This window comes from Microcebus murinus, chromosome 17, assembly GCF_040939455.1.
Source record: "Microcebus murinus isolate Inina chromosome 17, M.murinus_Inina_mat1.0, whole genome shotgun sequence".
NCBI classification, from domain to species: domain Eukaryota; kingdom Metazoa; phylum Chordata; class Mammalia; order Primates; family Cheirogaleidae; genus Microcebus; species Microcebus murinus.
The window spans coordinates 44,809,593-44,827,302 of record NC_134120.1 but is presented as its reverse complement, the minus strand read 5'-3'; the positions used below and the strand labels follow the sequence as shown (position 1 = coordinate 44,827,302).

The 17,710-nt window shown below is 52.5% G+C and overlaps 1 protein-coding gene across 2 annotated transcripts in view; it reads left to right on the top strand.

Moving 5' to 3' along the window:
- CABLES1 (Cdk5 and Abl enzyme substrate 1) overlaps positions 1-9,840 on the top strand; it is a 104,565-nt gene extending 94,725 nt beyond the window's left edge. For both annotated transcript variants that reach the window (XM_075993593.1, XM_075993594.1), the window contains 3 exons: positions 3,758-3,864; positions 5,229-5,436; positions 8,509-9,840. In XM_075993593.1, coding sequence (XP_075849708.1) covers positions 3,758-3,864; positions 5,229-5,436; positions 8,509-8,649 — 456 coding nt within the window. In that variant the 3' untranslated portion in view covers positions 8,650-9,840. The remainder of the gene's footprint in view (positions 1-3,757; positions 3,865-5,228; positions 5,437-8,508) is intronic.
- Positions 9,841-17,710: the final 7,870 nt, after the last annotated feature.

The window sequence follows — 17,710 nt, the reverse complement described above, 5'->3', positions numbered from 1 at the left end:
TTGTGGTGTGGTGAATGCCATTGACAGTGCAGTGTGTGTGCCCGGCAGGCACGTTTGATTGTGACGTTTGGCTTCCACTCTAGCTAGTTCAAGGAGAAAGGAATGCTGGATGTCATGGCGTGTGCCTGTAGTCCCAGCAACTTGGGAGGCCAAGGCGAGAGGATCCCTTGAGTCCAGGAGTTTGAGGCCAGCCTGGGCAACATAGCATGACGTTGTCTTAAAAAAAAAAGAAGAAGAAGAAAGGGATTTATCACAGAGTGTTTACTAAATACCTTGTTAGAATCACTGGGGAGGCTGAAGGACCAGTCTGAGTCAGGATACCCCGGCCACACTTCAGAGCCGGGCCACCAGGGAGGCCGCTGCCTCGCCTCTTCTGGGATCAGGACTCCGGCTTCTGACCGGGAGCTGGCACTGGCTGCGGCTCCTACCATGCCGTGGTCAGGAAACCAGCATGGTCAGGGACCTGCTACCGGCTCCAGATCCACTCTTCCTTGCTGTGGTCTACACCCGCAAAACGGGCTCCCAGGGGCTAGTGACTGGACTCGAGGACGCCTGCCCCAGCCCCTCTTGGCAGCAGGAACAACAGAAGTGCATTCCCCAGTTCAATTCTGCCTTCCCGCACCAGAGCACCTGACCACAGGAAGAACTGGAATTGAACTTGGAGTCCTAGCTGCAGAGGCGTCGGGGCAGTGTCACTGTTAGCTTTCCAGCCTCTAGCACAGTGGGCGTCCCAGAAGGAGGCTGGATATCCAAACTGTAGCGTGTGGTGAAGGTGAGTCCCGGGAGAGGATGAGCCTGCAGAAATGGCGCTACAGGCCGAACCAGGAATGGGCGTTGGCCAGGCAGGGTGGATCCGATCTGCAAGTCCTTGGACTTTAGCACATAGAAATCACCTGGGAAACGCATCTTGGAGCAGACTCCAGGGCCCTACCCGCAGGGACTGTGACTCAGTGAGGCTAGAGCGAAGCCCAGACCTGTTGCTGTCTCCCGCCTTTGCTCTTGATGAAATTTCCAGGGTCCCTTAGGTACGTTCTGTTCTTGCTTTGATCGCCAAGATACACCTAGGAAGCCGCCCCATCAGATATCCTCATCTCAGTTCTGAGAAGGGGAAGGTGAGGCTCAGGGCGTGTGGCCTGGCCACGGGCCCTGCCCACGGCTCTCTGAGGTCCAGGGTGAGCCTCGTCACCTTCTGAGCCTGTCTTTCCACACCTGCAAGATGGGGTGGTGGGACGCGTTTGCACACTGCTTTGTTGGCAGTGGGACCTTCTTTCAAGAGAAGCGTTGGATGTGTCTACACATGAGACTGACCAAAACGGAGCTGTTGATGTCGCTGCGGGGAGGGACCTTGGTCCCCCGGCCCCCTGCCCCACCCCAGCACTTCATCAGAGCCGGGTTTGAAAATCCAGATGACCGTTAAGCAACAGGATCTCCCTGCTTGGGGCTCACAGGGCTTCAGGCCCCCAATTTATTGGGCAGACAAATGACTTTTTCACCTAGACCAGCTCACATCATTGCACATGTCATGGCTTTCGGCCACAAGGAAGAGCAGGAGGGTCCTGTCTCTGGGGTTCAGGGTGCCTGAGCAGGGAGGTTGAGAAGAAGGGTGGCGCTGGATATTTAGGAAACAGAATAGTTGGCTGGTAGGCCCAGCTGGAGGTGAGCATGTTCGAGGTGGTCCCCATTCTACTGCCTGTTTCCTAAACAAAAAATCTCACATCATGTTCAACCCAGAGGAGACATTTGTTTTCGGTGAAATGGAGCAGCTCTTAAAAGTAGAAAGGGAAACAGACTATGTTTGAGGGCTGCCACGAGGTGTCCACCCTGCTGGACCCCGGCAGTGAGAGTAGCACCACACACGCCTGGGCACGCATCTCCAGAGGCTGTGGTCCCACATGGCTGGGCTGCCACTTCCCTGCTCCGCACAAGGCACATGGCTAGCAGGCAGGTACTAGAATGGACACGCCCTGGCCCAGCTCAGGGTGACCTTCCCAATTGGGCCAGAGAGCCCGTGTATCCAAGGAGGAAGACTCCAGTGGAGTCATCTTCCAGCCAAGCATCACAAAACCCCGAGCAAGTTTGGTGGAATCCTTCGAGTTAATACTGCCACAGTTTGCCTTTGCGCACCGGGGGAGCAGGGAAGGTGGCACTGAGATCACTCTGAATTGGGACGTGCTGGCTGTTTGCTGCTCTTCACTGTTAACTGACATCAGAGGCATTCCACATGCCTGCTGTAAAATCCTGTGTCCTATAAATGGAGGTGTTCAGACAAAGCCACCAAGTTTAGTTAGGCCATTAAGGAAAACTTTGATGTGTTTGGCTGGCAGTGGGCCATCCATGGGAACAGACTTTAGGATCAGAATCTCCAGTGTCTTCTTTCATGGGCTTCAATTATTGCCTGTGGTCAGCCCGAAGGGACCCAGCGTGGGCCAGCGTACTCTTGTGGAGGGATGAGACTGTTTGGTTCAGAGTTAATGCAGGACACAGAGGAGCAAGGAAGACCAGAGTATTCAGAAAGGGCTCTGAGCAGCCAGTCTTTAAGGATGGGTAGAATTGAGAAATGAAGAGAAAGAAATTCAAGCTTCAAGGGATCATTAATAACAGCTACCATTATATACATACAAGGGAATGTTACTCTACCTTCAAGAGAAAGGAAACTCTGACACGTGCTGCAACGTGGCCGAACCCTGAAGGCATCATGCTAAGTGAAACAAGCCTGAAACAAAAAGACAAATACATGATTTCACTTACGAGGCAAATTTTTAGAGACAAAAAGTGGAGTGGTGGTTGCCAGGGCCTGGGAGCAGGGAATGGGGAGTTCCTGTTTAATGGGCACAGAGTTTCAGTTTGGGAAGAGAAAAAAAATACTGTGGATGGATGGTGGGGATGATTACACAGCAGCGCGAATGTACTTGATGCCACTAAACTATATACCTAAAAATAATTGAAATAGTAGATTTGTAAATTTTCAGAGCTGGGCGTGGTGTGTGCACCTGCAGTCCTAGCTACTCGGGGGGGCTGAGGCAGGAGGATCGCTTGAGCCCAGGAGTTCCAGGCTGCAGTGAGTTATGATCGTGCCTGTGAATAGCCACTGCACTCTGTGAATAACCTGGGCAACATAAGAGACCCTGTCTCTAAAAAAAAAATTTTTTTAATTTAAAAAAAAAGGTAAATTTTCTGTTACATGTATTTTACCATAATTTAAAAAATAAATTTTAAAAAACGTAGCTGACTTTTATCGCGCACTCGCCATATGCCATGCCCAGCATGCAGAGTACTTCTTGCGTAGTTCTCAAAATAGCCATGTGAAGTAGGCACTGTTACTGTTTTTGTTTACAGATGTGGAACTTGAATTTTGCAGTGATTAAGTAAGTCTCCCAAAGCCAGGTGACTAGTGAATGGTCCAGTGTGGATCGAACCCGGATTTGTGTAATTCTGAATCCCACGCCCTTAAACCCTGTGCTGTGTGAACAACAGCCTGAGACACAGGAACAAGGTCACCCCCACCCCAGGCACCGACTTCTGCTGTCCTAAATGTCGCCTCATGCTGCTCATGGTGGCAGCTTGTTTCCATCTACCTCCAAGAGGCCACTGCTGCTTCCTTCAGGCTCCTGGGTTCAACAGAGCCCTTGTTGCAGCTTTGATCTGACTTCCCCATCGCTTGGTGGTTTGGGAGTTGCAAGCTGGCTGTAATTGACACGTAATTATTACTCAAGACCCTTATTTTAAGGAGTGATGCGTGTCGCCCCCTCTGTTGCAGACCACGGTGATAGACTACGTGAAGCCCTCAGATCTCAAGAAGGACATGAACGAGACCTTCAAGGAGAAGTTTCCTCACATTAAGTTAACACTCAGCAAAATTAGGAGGTACAGGAGTCACCACCCCCTTGAACTTTCCCTTCAGATCCCTCTTCCAGCTCACATTAAACATGTGATTTGCTCGATGGTTCTTCCTGTTGTTCTGGTCATTGAAACAATATCATATTCAGCAAAAAGAGACTCCTCGATGCTGGCTGGCTTGTGCCCCGGTGTGGTGGGAGGACCGGGGGAGCGGGACAGAAGGCCAAGCCCCGGACACCCATTGACACAGATCTAGGGAGAGGGTCCTTTGGTGAAAGAATCACTTCATGCTGTCTGCAGCTCACTGGTTGCATAAGATGCCCATGGAAAACTCAGAGAGGATGGGCAACACTCAGGTCTCTGCTTTCTCAAATGTAGGCCAAGCAGAAGAGAAAAGAGTTGGTATCACAGGGTGTGAGATGACTCTGCCCAAAGTTATGTGTCCAGAGGTGACAGCCAGCCAAACCCCATCTTTAGCCATGACCACAGCAGCCAAAGCAAAGCCAGGCCTGTATTTCCCCGTAGCTAGATGGATTCGCCATGTGGTGACCCACATCTGCCAGCCAAATAGTCAAGAAAACTGGCAAACATGTACACACATGCACACGCATGTGTATATGCATGTGTAGTAATGGAAGCTAGATACACAGCAGTGTGATACTGGAATATATGCCAACATTTATGTGAATGTGTCTCCTAATACTGATTTGATTCTGGCATGTTCCAAACCAAAGAGTCAAAAACATTGAGAAAAATTAAGCATTCACATTTTGTCCCTTTGCTAGGGGCACTCCTAAGGATGCTGGTTTAAGTTATGCTCTTAGCCTAACCCCTTTTCCGCCCTAGTTAATGAAGTAACAGGTATTTGGTGGGCTCAGGCCAGCTGCCCCATTTATTTCTCTAGTCATTTCTCTGGAATGATCGTAGTTTCCCAAATGTTGTCTCTCCTTTTCATTGGACAGCTTCACTCCTGGTTTCCAAGGAGACTCTGGGACATCCACGGTGTTCAGTGGGGTCCTTCTGTGTCTTATGTCATGGTCATTAGAGCTCTGGCTGGTCACTCTCCCCAGCTAGGCTGCTGTCCCTGTCCCCTGTCTGTCACCATCCTGGCAGTGGTAGTAGCACAGCACTGCCAGGCCTGGGGCAAGAATAAAAGTAAAATAGCATGTTGGTCTGTGCAACTCGACCAACAGAGAAGAGTCCAGAGCCCCAGCTCTGTGAGTCTCCTCCCCACACACCGTGTCACTGTCACTTCTAGGATATGGTCCCAGTCCAGGTCACCCTCTGGGAATGGGAAGGAGAAAGTGGTTTTGAGAGGGAGTAATCTCTGTTGGGTCCCCTGGAGCTTCCAGGTTGTAACAAGACTCTCTCTCCTTCCCGTCTCTCTCCAGTCTGAAACGGGAGATGCGGAAGCTGGCTCAGGAGGACTGTGGCCTGGAGGAGCCCACGGTGGCCATGGCCTTTGTCTACTTCGAGAAGCTCGCCCTCAAGGGGAAGCTCAGCAAGCAGAACCGGAAGCTCTGCGCTGGTGCGTGTGTGCTGTTAGCAGCCAAAATCGGAAGCGACCTCAAAAAGCACGAAGTCAAGCATCTAATTGACGTAAGTGGCCTGTACCCTGACGGCGGGGGCGGCGCAGACTGCACACACCCCTGGCCAGGGCTCCTCTCTCAGAAGGTCCCGGCCGGCGGCCCTGCCTGGAAGGTTCTGGTCCTCAGCGGGCAGCAGAGATGAGGGCTGTGAAGCCGTCCTTCCTGCAGGGACGTCGGACGCGCCATCTCAGCTGTCTTACGACAAAGGGAGGACTAGATTAATGATCCCCAGCGTCGGGTCTGGCCATAAAAATCGACTTTCAGACACATTCGAGGTGAAGTCACTCTCACAGCCATGGAAGCCACGGTAACCTCAAGGGGTGCGTGGGCGGCGTGGCCCCAGAGCATCCAGTGTGGGGCACGTTGGTTCAACAAGACCTTGGCTTCCTGCTGCCCTGGTCGGCTCCTCTTCGGGAAAAGGTGTGGGTTTGACAGGCTACTTTGTTACAGTTCCCAGGAAGAGAGGGGTATCTTAGCTGGTGCTGCCATAACAAAATACCATAGACTGACCCGGTGCAGTGGCTCATGCCTGTAACTCCAGCACTTTGGGAGGCCAAGGCAGGAGGATTGCTTGAGGCCAGGGAGTTCAAGATTAGCCTGAGCAACATAGTGAGATCTCACCTCTACAAAAAAGAATACAAAACTTAGCTGGGCCTGATGACACATGCTTGCAGTCCCAGCTACTCAGGAAGGTGAGGCAGGACCATCGTTTGAACTCAAGAGTTTGAGGTTGCAGGGAGCTGTAATGACACCACTGCACTCCAGTACAGGCAACAGTGAGACCCTATCTCAATTAAAAAAAAAAAATTACTATAGACTTGGTGGCTTACACAGTAGACATGTATTTCTCATATTAATAATTTTGAAGGCTGGGAATCAAAGGTCTGGGTACCAGTTGCTTCCTCTTCCTGGCTTGCAGATGTCTTCTTGCTCTTTCCTTAATTTCAGAGAGAAGCAGAGAGAAAGCTGTCTGGTGTCTTCTAATAAAGGCACTGATCCCGGCACGAAAACTCCATGCCCAGGTCCTTATCTAAACCTAATCACTCCCAAAGGCCCCACCTCCTAGTACCACCACATTGAGGATTTTGCCATGGGGGTGTGAACTTTAGGGGGACAGGAGCATTCAGTGTCTAACAAGGGGCACGCACGCGTGGGGGCCACGCAGGGAGGCATTGGGCTTGGTGAGGAGGGAGAGGGGAGAGCTGTGCCTGGCAGCGTTTGTTGAGGTTTTCACAGACAGGAATGGGCAGGGCAGGGTACATGGGCTTAGGGTTGGCTAATTTGGATAACTTTAGTGGTTTCTGGGGCATAGGGGCTGCCCCTAAAAGGTACCTGCCCTGGGGTGATTGGGCAGGGTAAGAGGCCCAGAGTGCGAGAGCCCAGAAAGGAGGGTGTGAACACTGGATTGGTGGTTTGCATTTGAAAAGTGCACTGGAAGGGGTCGCTATGGAGGATTTGGCTAACCCTGGGAGGACCAGGTCCCTCCAGAGTCAGCAAAAGCCCAGATCACTTATAATTTTTATTAATATTTATTATCTGAATACTGAAAATAAGACATGGTTTATACAGTGCCCTGTATATCTCGCTGCCCAGCCATCTTGAGCAGCAAAGGCAAAACAGAAAGGGTGCTGTGTAGCACCCCCATGTGAAAAGGAGTATTCTTTGGGCCAGCGCTTTATTGATTTTAAGAAATGGTACAGAGTCCTCTAGCCTGTACAGTAAATGCATGAACATGGAGGTGATCATTGAGTACCAGGGCCGAGCTGAGAATTGATAGGCTTATATAGGCATTTGTTGAACTGATGAGTCTTTAGATGTAACAAATATTAATGAAAGTTATAAATGATACTTGCACATCTAGCCATAGTTGAGTAATATACCACGAGGCAAAAGCTGGTAGTATTAACGCAGAATATAACAGTAATGGTTTGGGGGCAGACGTGGTGGCTCACGCCTGTAATCCCAGCACTCTGGGAGGCCAAGGTGGGTGGATCGCTCAAAGTCAGGAGTTTGAAACCAGCCTGAGCAAGAGCGAGACCCCGTCTCTACTAAAAATAGAAAGAAACCAATTGGCCAACTAAAAATATATAGAAAAAATTAGCCGGGCATGGTGGCGCATGCCTGTAGTCCCAGCTACTTGGGAGGCTGAGGCAGGAGGATAGCTTGAGCCCAGGAGTTTGAGGTTGTTGTGAGCTAGGCTGACACCATGGCAGTCTAGTCTGGGCAATAGAGTGAGACTCTGTCTCAAAAAAATAAATGAACAAACAGTAATGGTTTGATGAGCCATCTGCAGTAGCGATAACCTAAAGCCAAATGCCACCGAGTTATGATCTGAACGTAGTCAACAACTAACTTGGTTGGTGAGACTTATGAAGCCAAAAGCTGAGTTTGAGCCCACGCAGAATGTACCCAAGCAAAACGAGGCCTTCCCTGTCCCCCCTCACCCTGGTGGTCCTTCTCCATTGCTGACTCCAGCAGCCCCTGCAGTTGGTGGGCAGGCAGGGCGCCGCTGGGCACCAGCCCTGTTTAGCTGTGTGACACTCTGAAAGTGGGGCGACGTCCCCAGGACTTGGGTCCTTGTGTGCAAGGACCGAGCTACATATTATCAGCTCAACTTCCCTCTGAACTTACCATGTGGTTGTCATTGTAGATAGTTGGCCCCATTTTTAGCCTACCCTCTAAGCCTGAATGACTTAGTTTTAGCAGGTGAAGTTTGAGTCCCCGTTGGGTTTGAATCTCAGCCATGCAAGTTACTGCCCATGTGACTCTGGACAAGTCCTGTGACCTGTTGGAGCCTGTTTCCTCATCTGTAAACACAGATAAAGGTAGCATCAGCCCTGTAAGATTACTGAGAGGATTAAATGAGGTCACATGCCATGGGTGAGGCCCCAGACACCACTGGCCCTTGGAGAGGTGCGGTCTCCTCACCACCAGGACTGGGGGCAGGACGCACAGCCTGCCCGGGATGGCTTTCCCCAGAAGCGCTCCCTGGTTGATTGATGGACAGAGAAGTTGTACGTGGAGGAAGCCTAGGCCTTGAATGTCAACACTAACATTGCTTTGGGTTTTCTTCTTGTTGCAGAAACTGGAAGAGAAGTTCCGGCTGAACAGGCGCGAACTGATTGCCTTTGAATTCCCGGTGTTAGTGGCCTTGGAGTTTGCCCTCCACTTGCCAGAGCACGAGGTCATGCCGCACTACAGACGCCTGGTGCAGAACTCCTAGCACCCGCCCCACGGCCACCCGGGGGCCGTGTCCCCTCAGCTTGGTGGAGCAGCACTTACTACTGGAAATGATGCAAAAATAGAACTCAAAATACCAGACTTTTCTTCCTCTCAACATGTGTTTGTGGAGAAGCAGGACCGGAAACCTTCCAGGGACTCTTCGGGCTGGCTCTCGGAGAGGAGACACGTGCTGACAGCCGAGACCCTTCCTGCTCTCCACTGTCGAACTCGGAGCTGCCCCCACCCCCGTCCTCCTCCCGGGCGTGCACAAACCTCGCGCGTGGCCCGGGGCCTTCTCTCCAGACCTGTTCCGACTCGGAGCGAGAAGGGCTTGAGCAGACGTGGGAGAGAATGTGCAGAAGTTGGGGGAGAGCTTGGAAAAGACACCCTCACTGTGTCAAGGAGCGTGCCAAGCTATTCTCGCACCAGCGTTGGAAGTGCGCTTTCCCCGGGCACGCGGGCGTGTGAGCGTCGAGAGCTGCCGCCCCGGCCCCAGACCCCCAGGGCCGAGCCCGCCCTTGACAGAGCAGACCTCGGCCTGGGGTCTCGAGCCAGGCTGACCTTTGCAATTGTTTCTAGACGATTTCTGGCTAAGAATCACTCTCTCCGCACCAGACTGTTTGACATCCTCTGCCCTTAGAAGATGCTACTGTTTCTGTCACCACCGAGGGGACAAGCGAGACGAGCTCAGTGTCGGATGGGCCACGTGGAAAGGCGTGGAGTGGCGTGGCGCTCCGTGCCATGCGTGTTTGACCTTGGCACTTTCCCCGCTGTGGAGACGGCTGGCGGCGCTCCGTGGTGCGCGTTCCCGTGCTCTATGTTAGAGTGCATACTAAGCACATTTGCCGTGCTATATATATCTATATAGAAACGCGTTTTATAAAAATCCAGAATAGAAACAAGACACGGGATGGGGGGTTGGCATTTGCCAGCTGAGACAGACTCCGGTTCGTGCTGAGGTTGAGCCAGCTGAAGAGGCGGCGGCTCTTACCAGTCCCACGCACCCGGGGCTGGCAGGGCAGGGTTTTAATCGTGACTTGTCCTGACTCACTGGGACAGCCTGCGGTAGGCACGTCCCCAGGCCGTCACCTCCTAGCCACCAGAGGGGGAGGCGCCAGCTGGGGTTCCCCTGACCGAAGAGAGCCTGTGGCCGTGTAAAAAAGAGAATTAAACTCTTTTGTCGTTTTACGTATACCTGTATATGTTCTGTGTAGACACACGTGTCTCCCCAGTCACCTCCGCCTCCCACTGCTGATCCGCCCGCCACCCCGACCGCACACACAGATTCCAGTGAGGTCACACCTCTGGAGCTGCTCACGGCACCCTGAGAAGGGGCGATGGGGGAGCCAGTGTAGACGCTTTCCCTAGCAGAGCTGTCGGACTCTTGACAGTCCCGTGGGCTGGGGACATTCAGGCGGCAGCTGGTGGGGCCCACACAGAATACTTGGCTTCTTTAGAATCTTAGATTGGACTGAGTTTATTTTGCTAAATATTTTGCTAACAAATGTCCTTGACTGGAATCAGTTGTCAGATGGTGATTCGGGTGGGGACAGGGGGATATGATTGATGTGGTCTCTTTGCTTGATCAAAGGCGAGATCAGCTAACACTTAAGGGGCACCTACTGGGTATAAGGCAAATTGGGAAGCATGATACATTCAAGGTGTTGCTATTGCCTCAACTACAAAATGCCCTAGCCCTTCCTCTCATGGTGTTGGTCACCTTGTATCCTTCTGGTGACCCACCTGGCTCCCTGCCACCCAGCTCCCTGGCCGGGCCTGCAGGTGGCCCCTGGTATCTAGAGATGGCCCAGGGAGCTCCCCACCACCTGTCTGTCTTGAGTCTCCTGCCACGCTCAGGGGACATCCGAGGGATGGCACAGGCCACCAGCCCAAGGCCTGTGTCCTTTCCTGTCTTAAAATCAGGCTAATTTTCTTGGATTTGGGGTGATTATTTTGGTTTTTAGTCTTTATGAGATGAACTCATGAAGTTATTGGTCCATTTCTATTTAAAGACACATTTTAATTTTAAACTCTAGTCTGGCCTATGGGTTTGTTGAGTGGGGAGTTTTGTTGGTTTTAATTTATTTGGGAGGGGTGGAGGCATTTTGTCAGGAGGTCTCCTTTTGCACGTCCATAACACGAGCTTTCCAGAGGCAAAGGAAGATGAGAAGGGGGGTGAGAGACACACGGTGAAAGATACAAGTCACTGCCAGAGCCACCACTGTGGTACGGAACATTCCAGACTACTTGGGCTTTGGCTAGGAGGAAGGCTGAGCCTGTGCATCCAGAAGGCCATTTAAGGGACTGGATGCTGAGGTTTTGCTCTTTGACCTTCACCACTGACCCTGCAAGCCCGGCTCCTCCCTCAGGACTGCCCTGCAGTCTCCCGGCCCTGCCCCCCTCCCCCCATACAAACACCTGCAGGGGAGCTCTGCCCAGCCACAGGCCCCTTAGGACAATATTAGCCGGTTCTGCCTGACTGTCCCCAGAGGCCCCCTGTAGTCAGGTAAGAGATGGGGACCAGGTACGCAGCAAGGTTAGAGCAGCTGCCCTAGGCAGGAAGGTGGCAGCAGGGAGCTGTCCTGGAGCTCTGGGTCCCTACCGTCCCTGCCCTAGGGGCCCGAGCCCTGACCAGCCCAGTGACACTTAGAAGTGACCACTTTCCCTTCTTTTCCTCCTTAATAAAAATCTACATTAAAACAGGAAATCCGTACTAAACGCAGATGCCTTGTGTTTTCCTTGGCTTTTTTTCCTGATCTCAGATGGCCCTGTGGAGTTTCTGCCGTCCTCAGCCGCAGGCTCGGCGTGGGGCGGTCACCGAGTCCACACGGATGGCACTGCACCCTGTGGACCCCTAGTGACCGGGGAGCAGGGGAGGTCGGGGCTCCCTTCCCCTCCTTGTTATTCCTTCCTGTTCCCTTCGTCCCCCAACGGCAAATAAAACTGACTCGTGCCCTCGCTGCTGAATTCTTTATCTTCCGCTCAGACATTTCCGGGTCGGTGCTGAGCGGCTGGCCCCCGCCCTGCCTCCCGTAACTTGGACACCCTGAAGCCTCTGGCCCCTTGCAAGCTGCAAGTGGGGGGGAAGGGGGGCCGAGAAGAAAGTAAATTTGAGCCAGGTGGTGGTTTTGGTGACTGTCCCTGTGCTATCTGTCCAAGGTGGAAGAAGTCCTTTAAAGCAAGGGGTCTGTAGAGGGACTGTCCCCAGGGCTTGCCTCTCCCCAGGGCAGCCTGAGGTCACCTCCCTGGGCTGTGGGTGCAGTTCGGTAAGGACGGTGCCAGCCAGACGCGGCTGGTGGAGCAGTGGGGGAGTGCTGAGGCTGGAGAAGCCTCAAGAGTATCAATCTGGAGTCGTGTCGTTCACACCAACCTAGAAGGTGGCTCCCGCTAGCGCAACCGCAGGGCAGAACTGAGATAAAAAGCTGGAAAAGAAGAAAATGACAGGCGGAAGCAATGGTCCCCATGCCACCTCCATGTGTCCTAGCCAAAGGGCCCCAAACTAGACGAGGAAAGGTGCCGTCTCAGGAGCCCCCCCCAACCCCATGTGAGACCGTTGTGACTTCTATGTAGATACTCCAGAAAGTCTGCAAACGCAGGGCTGGCCAAACCACGAAGGTACCTGGCGAGGACTGTGCCTCCCTACACGGATGCCTCTAGACAACGGTAAGGTCATGTCCCGATAAAGCCACCGTAAGTTGAAAATATCAGGTTGAAGATGCATTTAATACGCTCAACCCACGGAACACCATAGGTTAACCTACCCGTCCTTAAGCACGCTCAGAGAACCTTCAGTACAGTATCCAACCAATAGCATGAGGCACTCAACGCTATTATAAAATAGGCTTTCTGTGAGACGGTTGGCCCAGCGTCAGGGAGAGTATGTACACACATGGCCGGCCCAGGAAGAGATCAAGATGCCAGGTGAGATTTCTGCTGAATGCTTTAGCACCATCGCAGAGTTGGAAAACCACAGTCGAACCACTGTAAGCCGAGGGCCAGCCATATACCATCTCCCACCACCATCCTGCTACTCGGCGTCGGCCAAGGACCAACAGACAGCATCCGCATCACTGGGGGCTTGTTAAAATTGCAGAATCTGGCCTGGCACGGTGGCTCCCGTCTGTAATCCCAGCACTCCAGGAGGTAGAGGTGGGAGGATCGCTTGAGGCCAGGGGTTTGAGACCAGCCTGGGCAACACAGTGAGACCCACATCTCCATAAAAAATAAAAATTAGCCGGGCATGGTGGCACATGCCTATAGTCCCAGGTACTCGGGAGGCTGAGGCAGGAGGATCGTTTGATTCCAGGAGTTTGAGATTGCAGTGAGCTGTGATGACACCACTGCACTTTAGCCTGGGCAACAAAGTGAGACCCTGTCTCTAAAAAAAGAAAAAATGCAGAAGATACATCCTAAGGTTCCTGGGTGATATGTGTGCTTATTAAAATCGGGGGGGGGGGGGCGAGGGGGCACTATTCCTCCATATAAGCACAGGACATAAAATGTTTTTTTAGGCCGGGCGCGGTGGCTCACGCCTGTAATCCTAGCTCTCTGGGAGGCCGAGGCGGGCGGATCGCTCGAGGTCGGGAGTTCGAAACCAGCCTGAGCAAGAGCGAGACCCCGTCTCTACTATAAATAGAAAGAAACTAATTGGCCAACTAATATATATAGAAAAAATTAGCCGGGCATGGTGGCTCATGCCTGTAGTCCCAGCTACTTGGGAGGCTGAGACAGAAGGATCGCTTGAGCCCAGGAGTTTGAGGTTGCTGTGAGCTAGGCTGACGCCATGGCACTCACTCTAGCCTAGGCAACAAAGCAAGACTCTGTCTCAAAAAAAAAAAAAAAAAATGTTTTTTTAAAAATACCTCTCCTCATGTAGAGAGTTGGTTTAAATTAGAGAAAGGTGCAGAGAAATTGTAGCTGTTCTTTAAAGCCAAAAAGAAAAATACCAGCCTCTCATGGTAAGGTAGCTTTGACTTCTGTTTCCCTGGCTGCCTCATCGAATGTTTGTTTTGGATGCACAAGGCCAAAAAAATTTAAACTAGACCAAGCTACAGCTAGTGCACAGGTCCCAAGCACAGAGCGGACTTAACAGTGCATCACCTCGGCCGGTGTCAGTTAAGGTCGCTGCTCGGATGGAGCCTGTATCCCAGGTTCTCGGGCCGTGGACAGAGAGTTGAGATGGGCAGAGTCAGGGCTACGACAGTGCTGGAGCAAGATTCTCTACTGTAGCTGGGGCCGGACAGCCATGACCTTGGGGACGTCACGGATGAACATGCCTCCAGTTTTACTCACATTTATTGAGGTCACCTGGCGTTTATTAAATGTCTCCCACTGGGTCTCACACTGGTTCTGTGGGCTTCCAGATGTTGGACAGAGACCCCTGGGGGTGGGTGGAAGGCACCTGGTGACACTGTCCTCCAGACGGAGCCTCAACACAGAAGCTCAAAAGGGAAGGGACGGGGAGGGACAGAGACTTGGCCAAGGCCAAGGCAGCAGGGCTGGAAATCGGTGCTCAGGAATCAGCCTGGCACACAGATGACGGAGGGGGCCAAGATAGAGCAATTGTTTGGTCCCAAGAGTAAAGATCAAGAAACTAGAACTGACAAGTTGAGTGCTTGGCCAGAAGATGGGTAGGAATGATATCCGGGACTCGTTACCAGGGCACCTGGACAGTCGGCAAGAAACCAGAGAAATGAAATGCAATAGGTAGGTGAACCGTTGGACCCAGTGTTCGACAAGGGGGCAAAGCTTGACAGGACTTAATATTAACCAAGCAGAGATCTCGTGCCAGCCTTGGGCTAGGCGCCAAAAGCACCCATTTCACAGATGAGGAAAACTGAGGCACTATCATTATGTTCCCAATGACTCACAGTTATGGAGTAACAGTGGCAAAATTCAAACCCAGCTGTCTGATTCCAAAGCCCAACCAGCTGTCTCGCCTCAAGCTTAGGCGACAATAGAGAAACTAAGAAGGTGGCTCACCAAAGCCAGGCTGAGCCAGATGCTGGGGAGATGCTGCTCTGCAGGCTTCAGGTTAAACGGGGCCTTCTCCCCGCCCCACCCAGCCACCACCAGCCTGTTCCCATGCCCAGAGAAGGGATCCGAGGCCAATAGATCCACAGCCTTGTCCGCTTGGGTACGAGTGGCCTCCAGATCTGATGGGTGGCACTTCTGGGCCCCTGACAGAACATGGACTGTTTGGAAAACTTGCTTCTGTAACAGGTTAGCTAAGGGCCTTTGAGAGTATCTAGAAGATTACGAGCTGTCTGAGACTATTTATGCCTCCGCCCCAGATGTCACCGGCGACTCCGACTCACCTGCACCTGCAGAGCACGGGCCCCGTCAGACGCCCCGAGTGGCACCGCCACGGTCCTTACCTGCTACTCTAGACCACACGCGGGGCGTCGCCACCACACCCCCGGGACCCTGCCACAGTGCCCAGTACACAGAACTCACCAAATGCATGCCGGTTGAGTCTAACCACCCCACTGGGCAGGCTTTTCTCCGTCTGCACGTCTGGCTCAGTTCCCTGCCCAGCGTCCCCTCAGGGCCGACACCAGCTTCCCTGGCCCCCCAGCTGCCGGCTTCATTCTGGAAGGAAATCAGAGGGCAAGAGGGGACCAGGGTCCGAGTGCGTGTGCCGCAGCCCGGCTCCTGCCCTGACCGATGGCTGGCCCCAGGGTCTCACCCCCACCTCTTGACTAGCTCCTTCCCTGAGCTCACGTCAATGGCCCTATCACACGAGCCACCAAGTTCCTGTTGTGACCTGCCCGCTGCCACAGTGGACAGAATAGGAAGTGCTGTCTCATCGAGCACGGGCAATCCGGGTCGTCTACACTTCCAAAGTGTTCTGGAAACAAGCAGGAGGAATCGTCCCCCAAAAAGCCAAAAATGGCGGGAAAGGTCAGAAAGAAGCACACACCTCTGAAATAAAGGCAGTTTGGCTACCATGACCCTGACCCTGAAGCAGCCCAAATGCCCACCTGCCCACCTGGGCACTGGAGGTCCCCAGGCCACTCCCACCAGCTGCCCTTGCCCCTCGGGACATTCTCTCAGGACCCCAGAGTTTGGGGGTTCTCTCGTGAGGGGCTGCTGAGCATGAATGACGACCAAAGAGAAAGCCCCGTGGTCCACTGGGGAGGGTAGGTGGCATGTTCTGCCAGGACCACTCACTAGAAATTGCTTTTTCAAAACTCTGGCTTCATAAAAAGGAATTAGATGCCCTTTGAGGCATCTCTCGAAGGCCCTGACGGCCCCACATACCGTTTTAGGGGAGTCTCAGCCAGGCAGCATTTCTCCTCAGGCAGCTGCCTTCTCCCATGAAATCAATTCCATTTTTATTTGCAAAATAAAAACAAGACACAAATGGGAATAGCTCGCTTTCCCTGCTCCTTTTTTGTACGTATTGGAGACAGTGACTTCACAGAAGCCTCGGGCCAGAACGTTTTTCTGGGAAGAGCACGCAGCCAGAAGCAGGAGGGTTCGGAACACAAGGGACGATCTTTCAGCAGCAGCCCTTGGGGAGCCGCGAGGTGGCTGACCTAGAAGGGCAGGCTTGCAGGGAAGAAAAGGTTCTAGAACCCGCAGACCGTGTGGCCTTCAGCAGGCCACTGGCCAGCCCGCACCTGCTGGGGGTCACAACAGCTCCCGTCAGAGGGGTTCCGGAAGACCCAGTGAGAGCACAGTAAGCCCCTGGAGCTGGGCCTGGCAAACAGTAGGTGCTCAATAAATTGAAACAATGATTGTTTTTACCTCCACTGAATTTAACTGTCAGAAAATAAAAATCCTGCTTTATAGAGGAAGACACTGGAGCACAGACAGGGCACCTAGGACCACATAGGGACAGAAAAGTAGCTCACCTGGGTTCTGTTTCTTTCTTGTTCCCACTGCTCCAGCAGACAGAGGCGTTGGTTGCAGCTCAGGGACGCGGGAGCTGGGACAGGTGATCTCTTCACCTTGGTGGCTCCACGCCTATGGGCCAGCAAATGGACTTTGGGTGCTTCGCTGCTGCCTTGAACCCAAACCGTGGGGTGTCCTGCTCTCCCACTTGTCACACCACCCCTTCTCCTTCCCAGGTGTCTTCCAGCCCTCAGGACACGTGCCCATGTCACACCCACTGAGCACACATCAGCCTTCTCAGCCCCAAGAATGTCCCATTGTTTCAACTGAGTCCTCTGGCCACCCGATTTGGGAAGTCCCTGCAAGTCCCCGTCCCTTTTGGGTATGGGTATTTTCCACAGCTGTCAGTCATTTAAGCCCTTGAGGCCTGGCTTTTGGGAGACGCATTTTGTACGGTTCCTGGAGCCTCTCCAAGCCCCCCCAAAAGGGGCTCAACCTTCCCAGAAAAGACAGCAGGCTTTTTATATTTCCCATAGTATTCACCATTCAAAATCATTCTCGGAAAGTCTCTACCACAGTTTTCAATCAAAGAGTAAGTCCCAGAACTGAAATTAAGACACACAGAGGCAGAGAGGAGGAGAGATGGGTATTGATTACAGGAACTTCCCCGAATTGAAACAGTTCTTCTCTGGACTCCTGCGAGCAGAAGACCCGGGCTTTGACACATTACTCTTGTTGCCAATAGAAGTTCCCAAACACCAGTAGCATTCAGGACCAAATACTTCACCGGAAAACTAAAGACGTATTTGAAGAGCATTTGTCAAAGTGTGGTCTCAGCAGGGCCAGGTGTATCAGAATCACCTAAGTGCCTTTAGAAATGCAAATCCCTGGGAGTTCTAGAATCTGAGAGTGAGGTCTAGGAATCCATATTTGCAACAAGTTTTCCGCATTCAAAGTTTGAGAGTCTTAGCCTCAAACTATGGGCTCAGGGGTCACGGGTCGTAGCAAGCAATACATGGAAGGCAGTCAAAGATTCTGGTCCTAGTGGAGCTTCCCAAACTTGGATGAACTTGTTAAAATCCAGGGCGGCAGCTCTAGGGGACTGGAGATTCAAGACAGACAGTGTTGCTGCTCCACAAACCCCATTTTTAATACTTTCAGAAGCAAGGGGCTGGAGGGCATGTGTCTCTTCCACTGTCTGCCTGTAGGGGTCTGTGTGTACG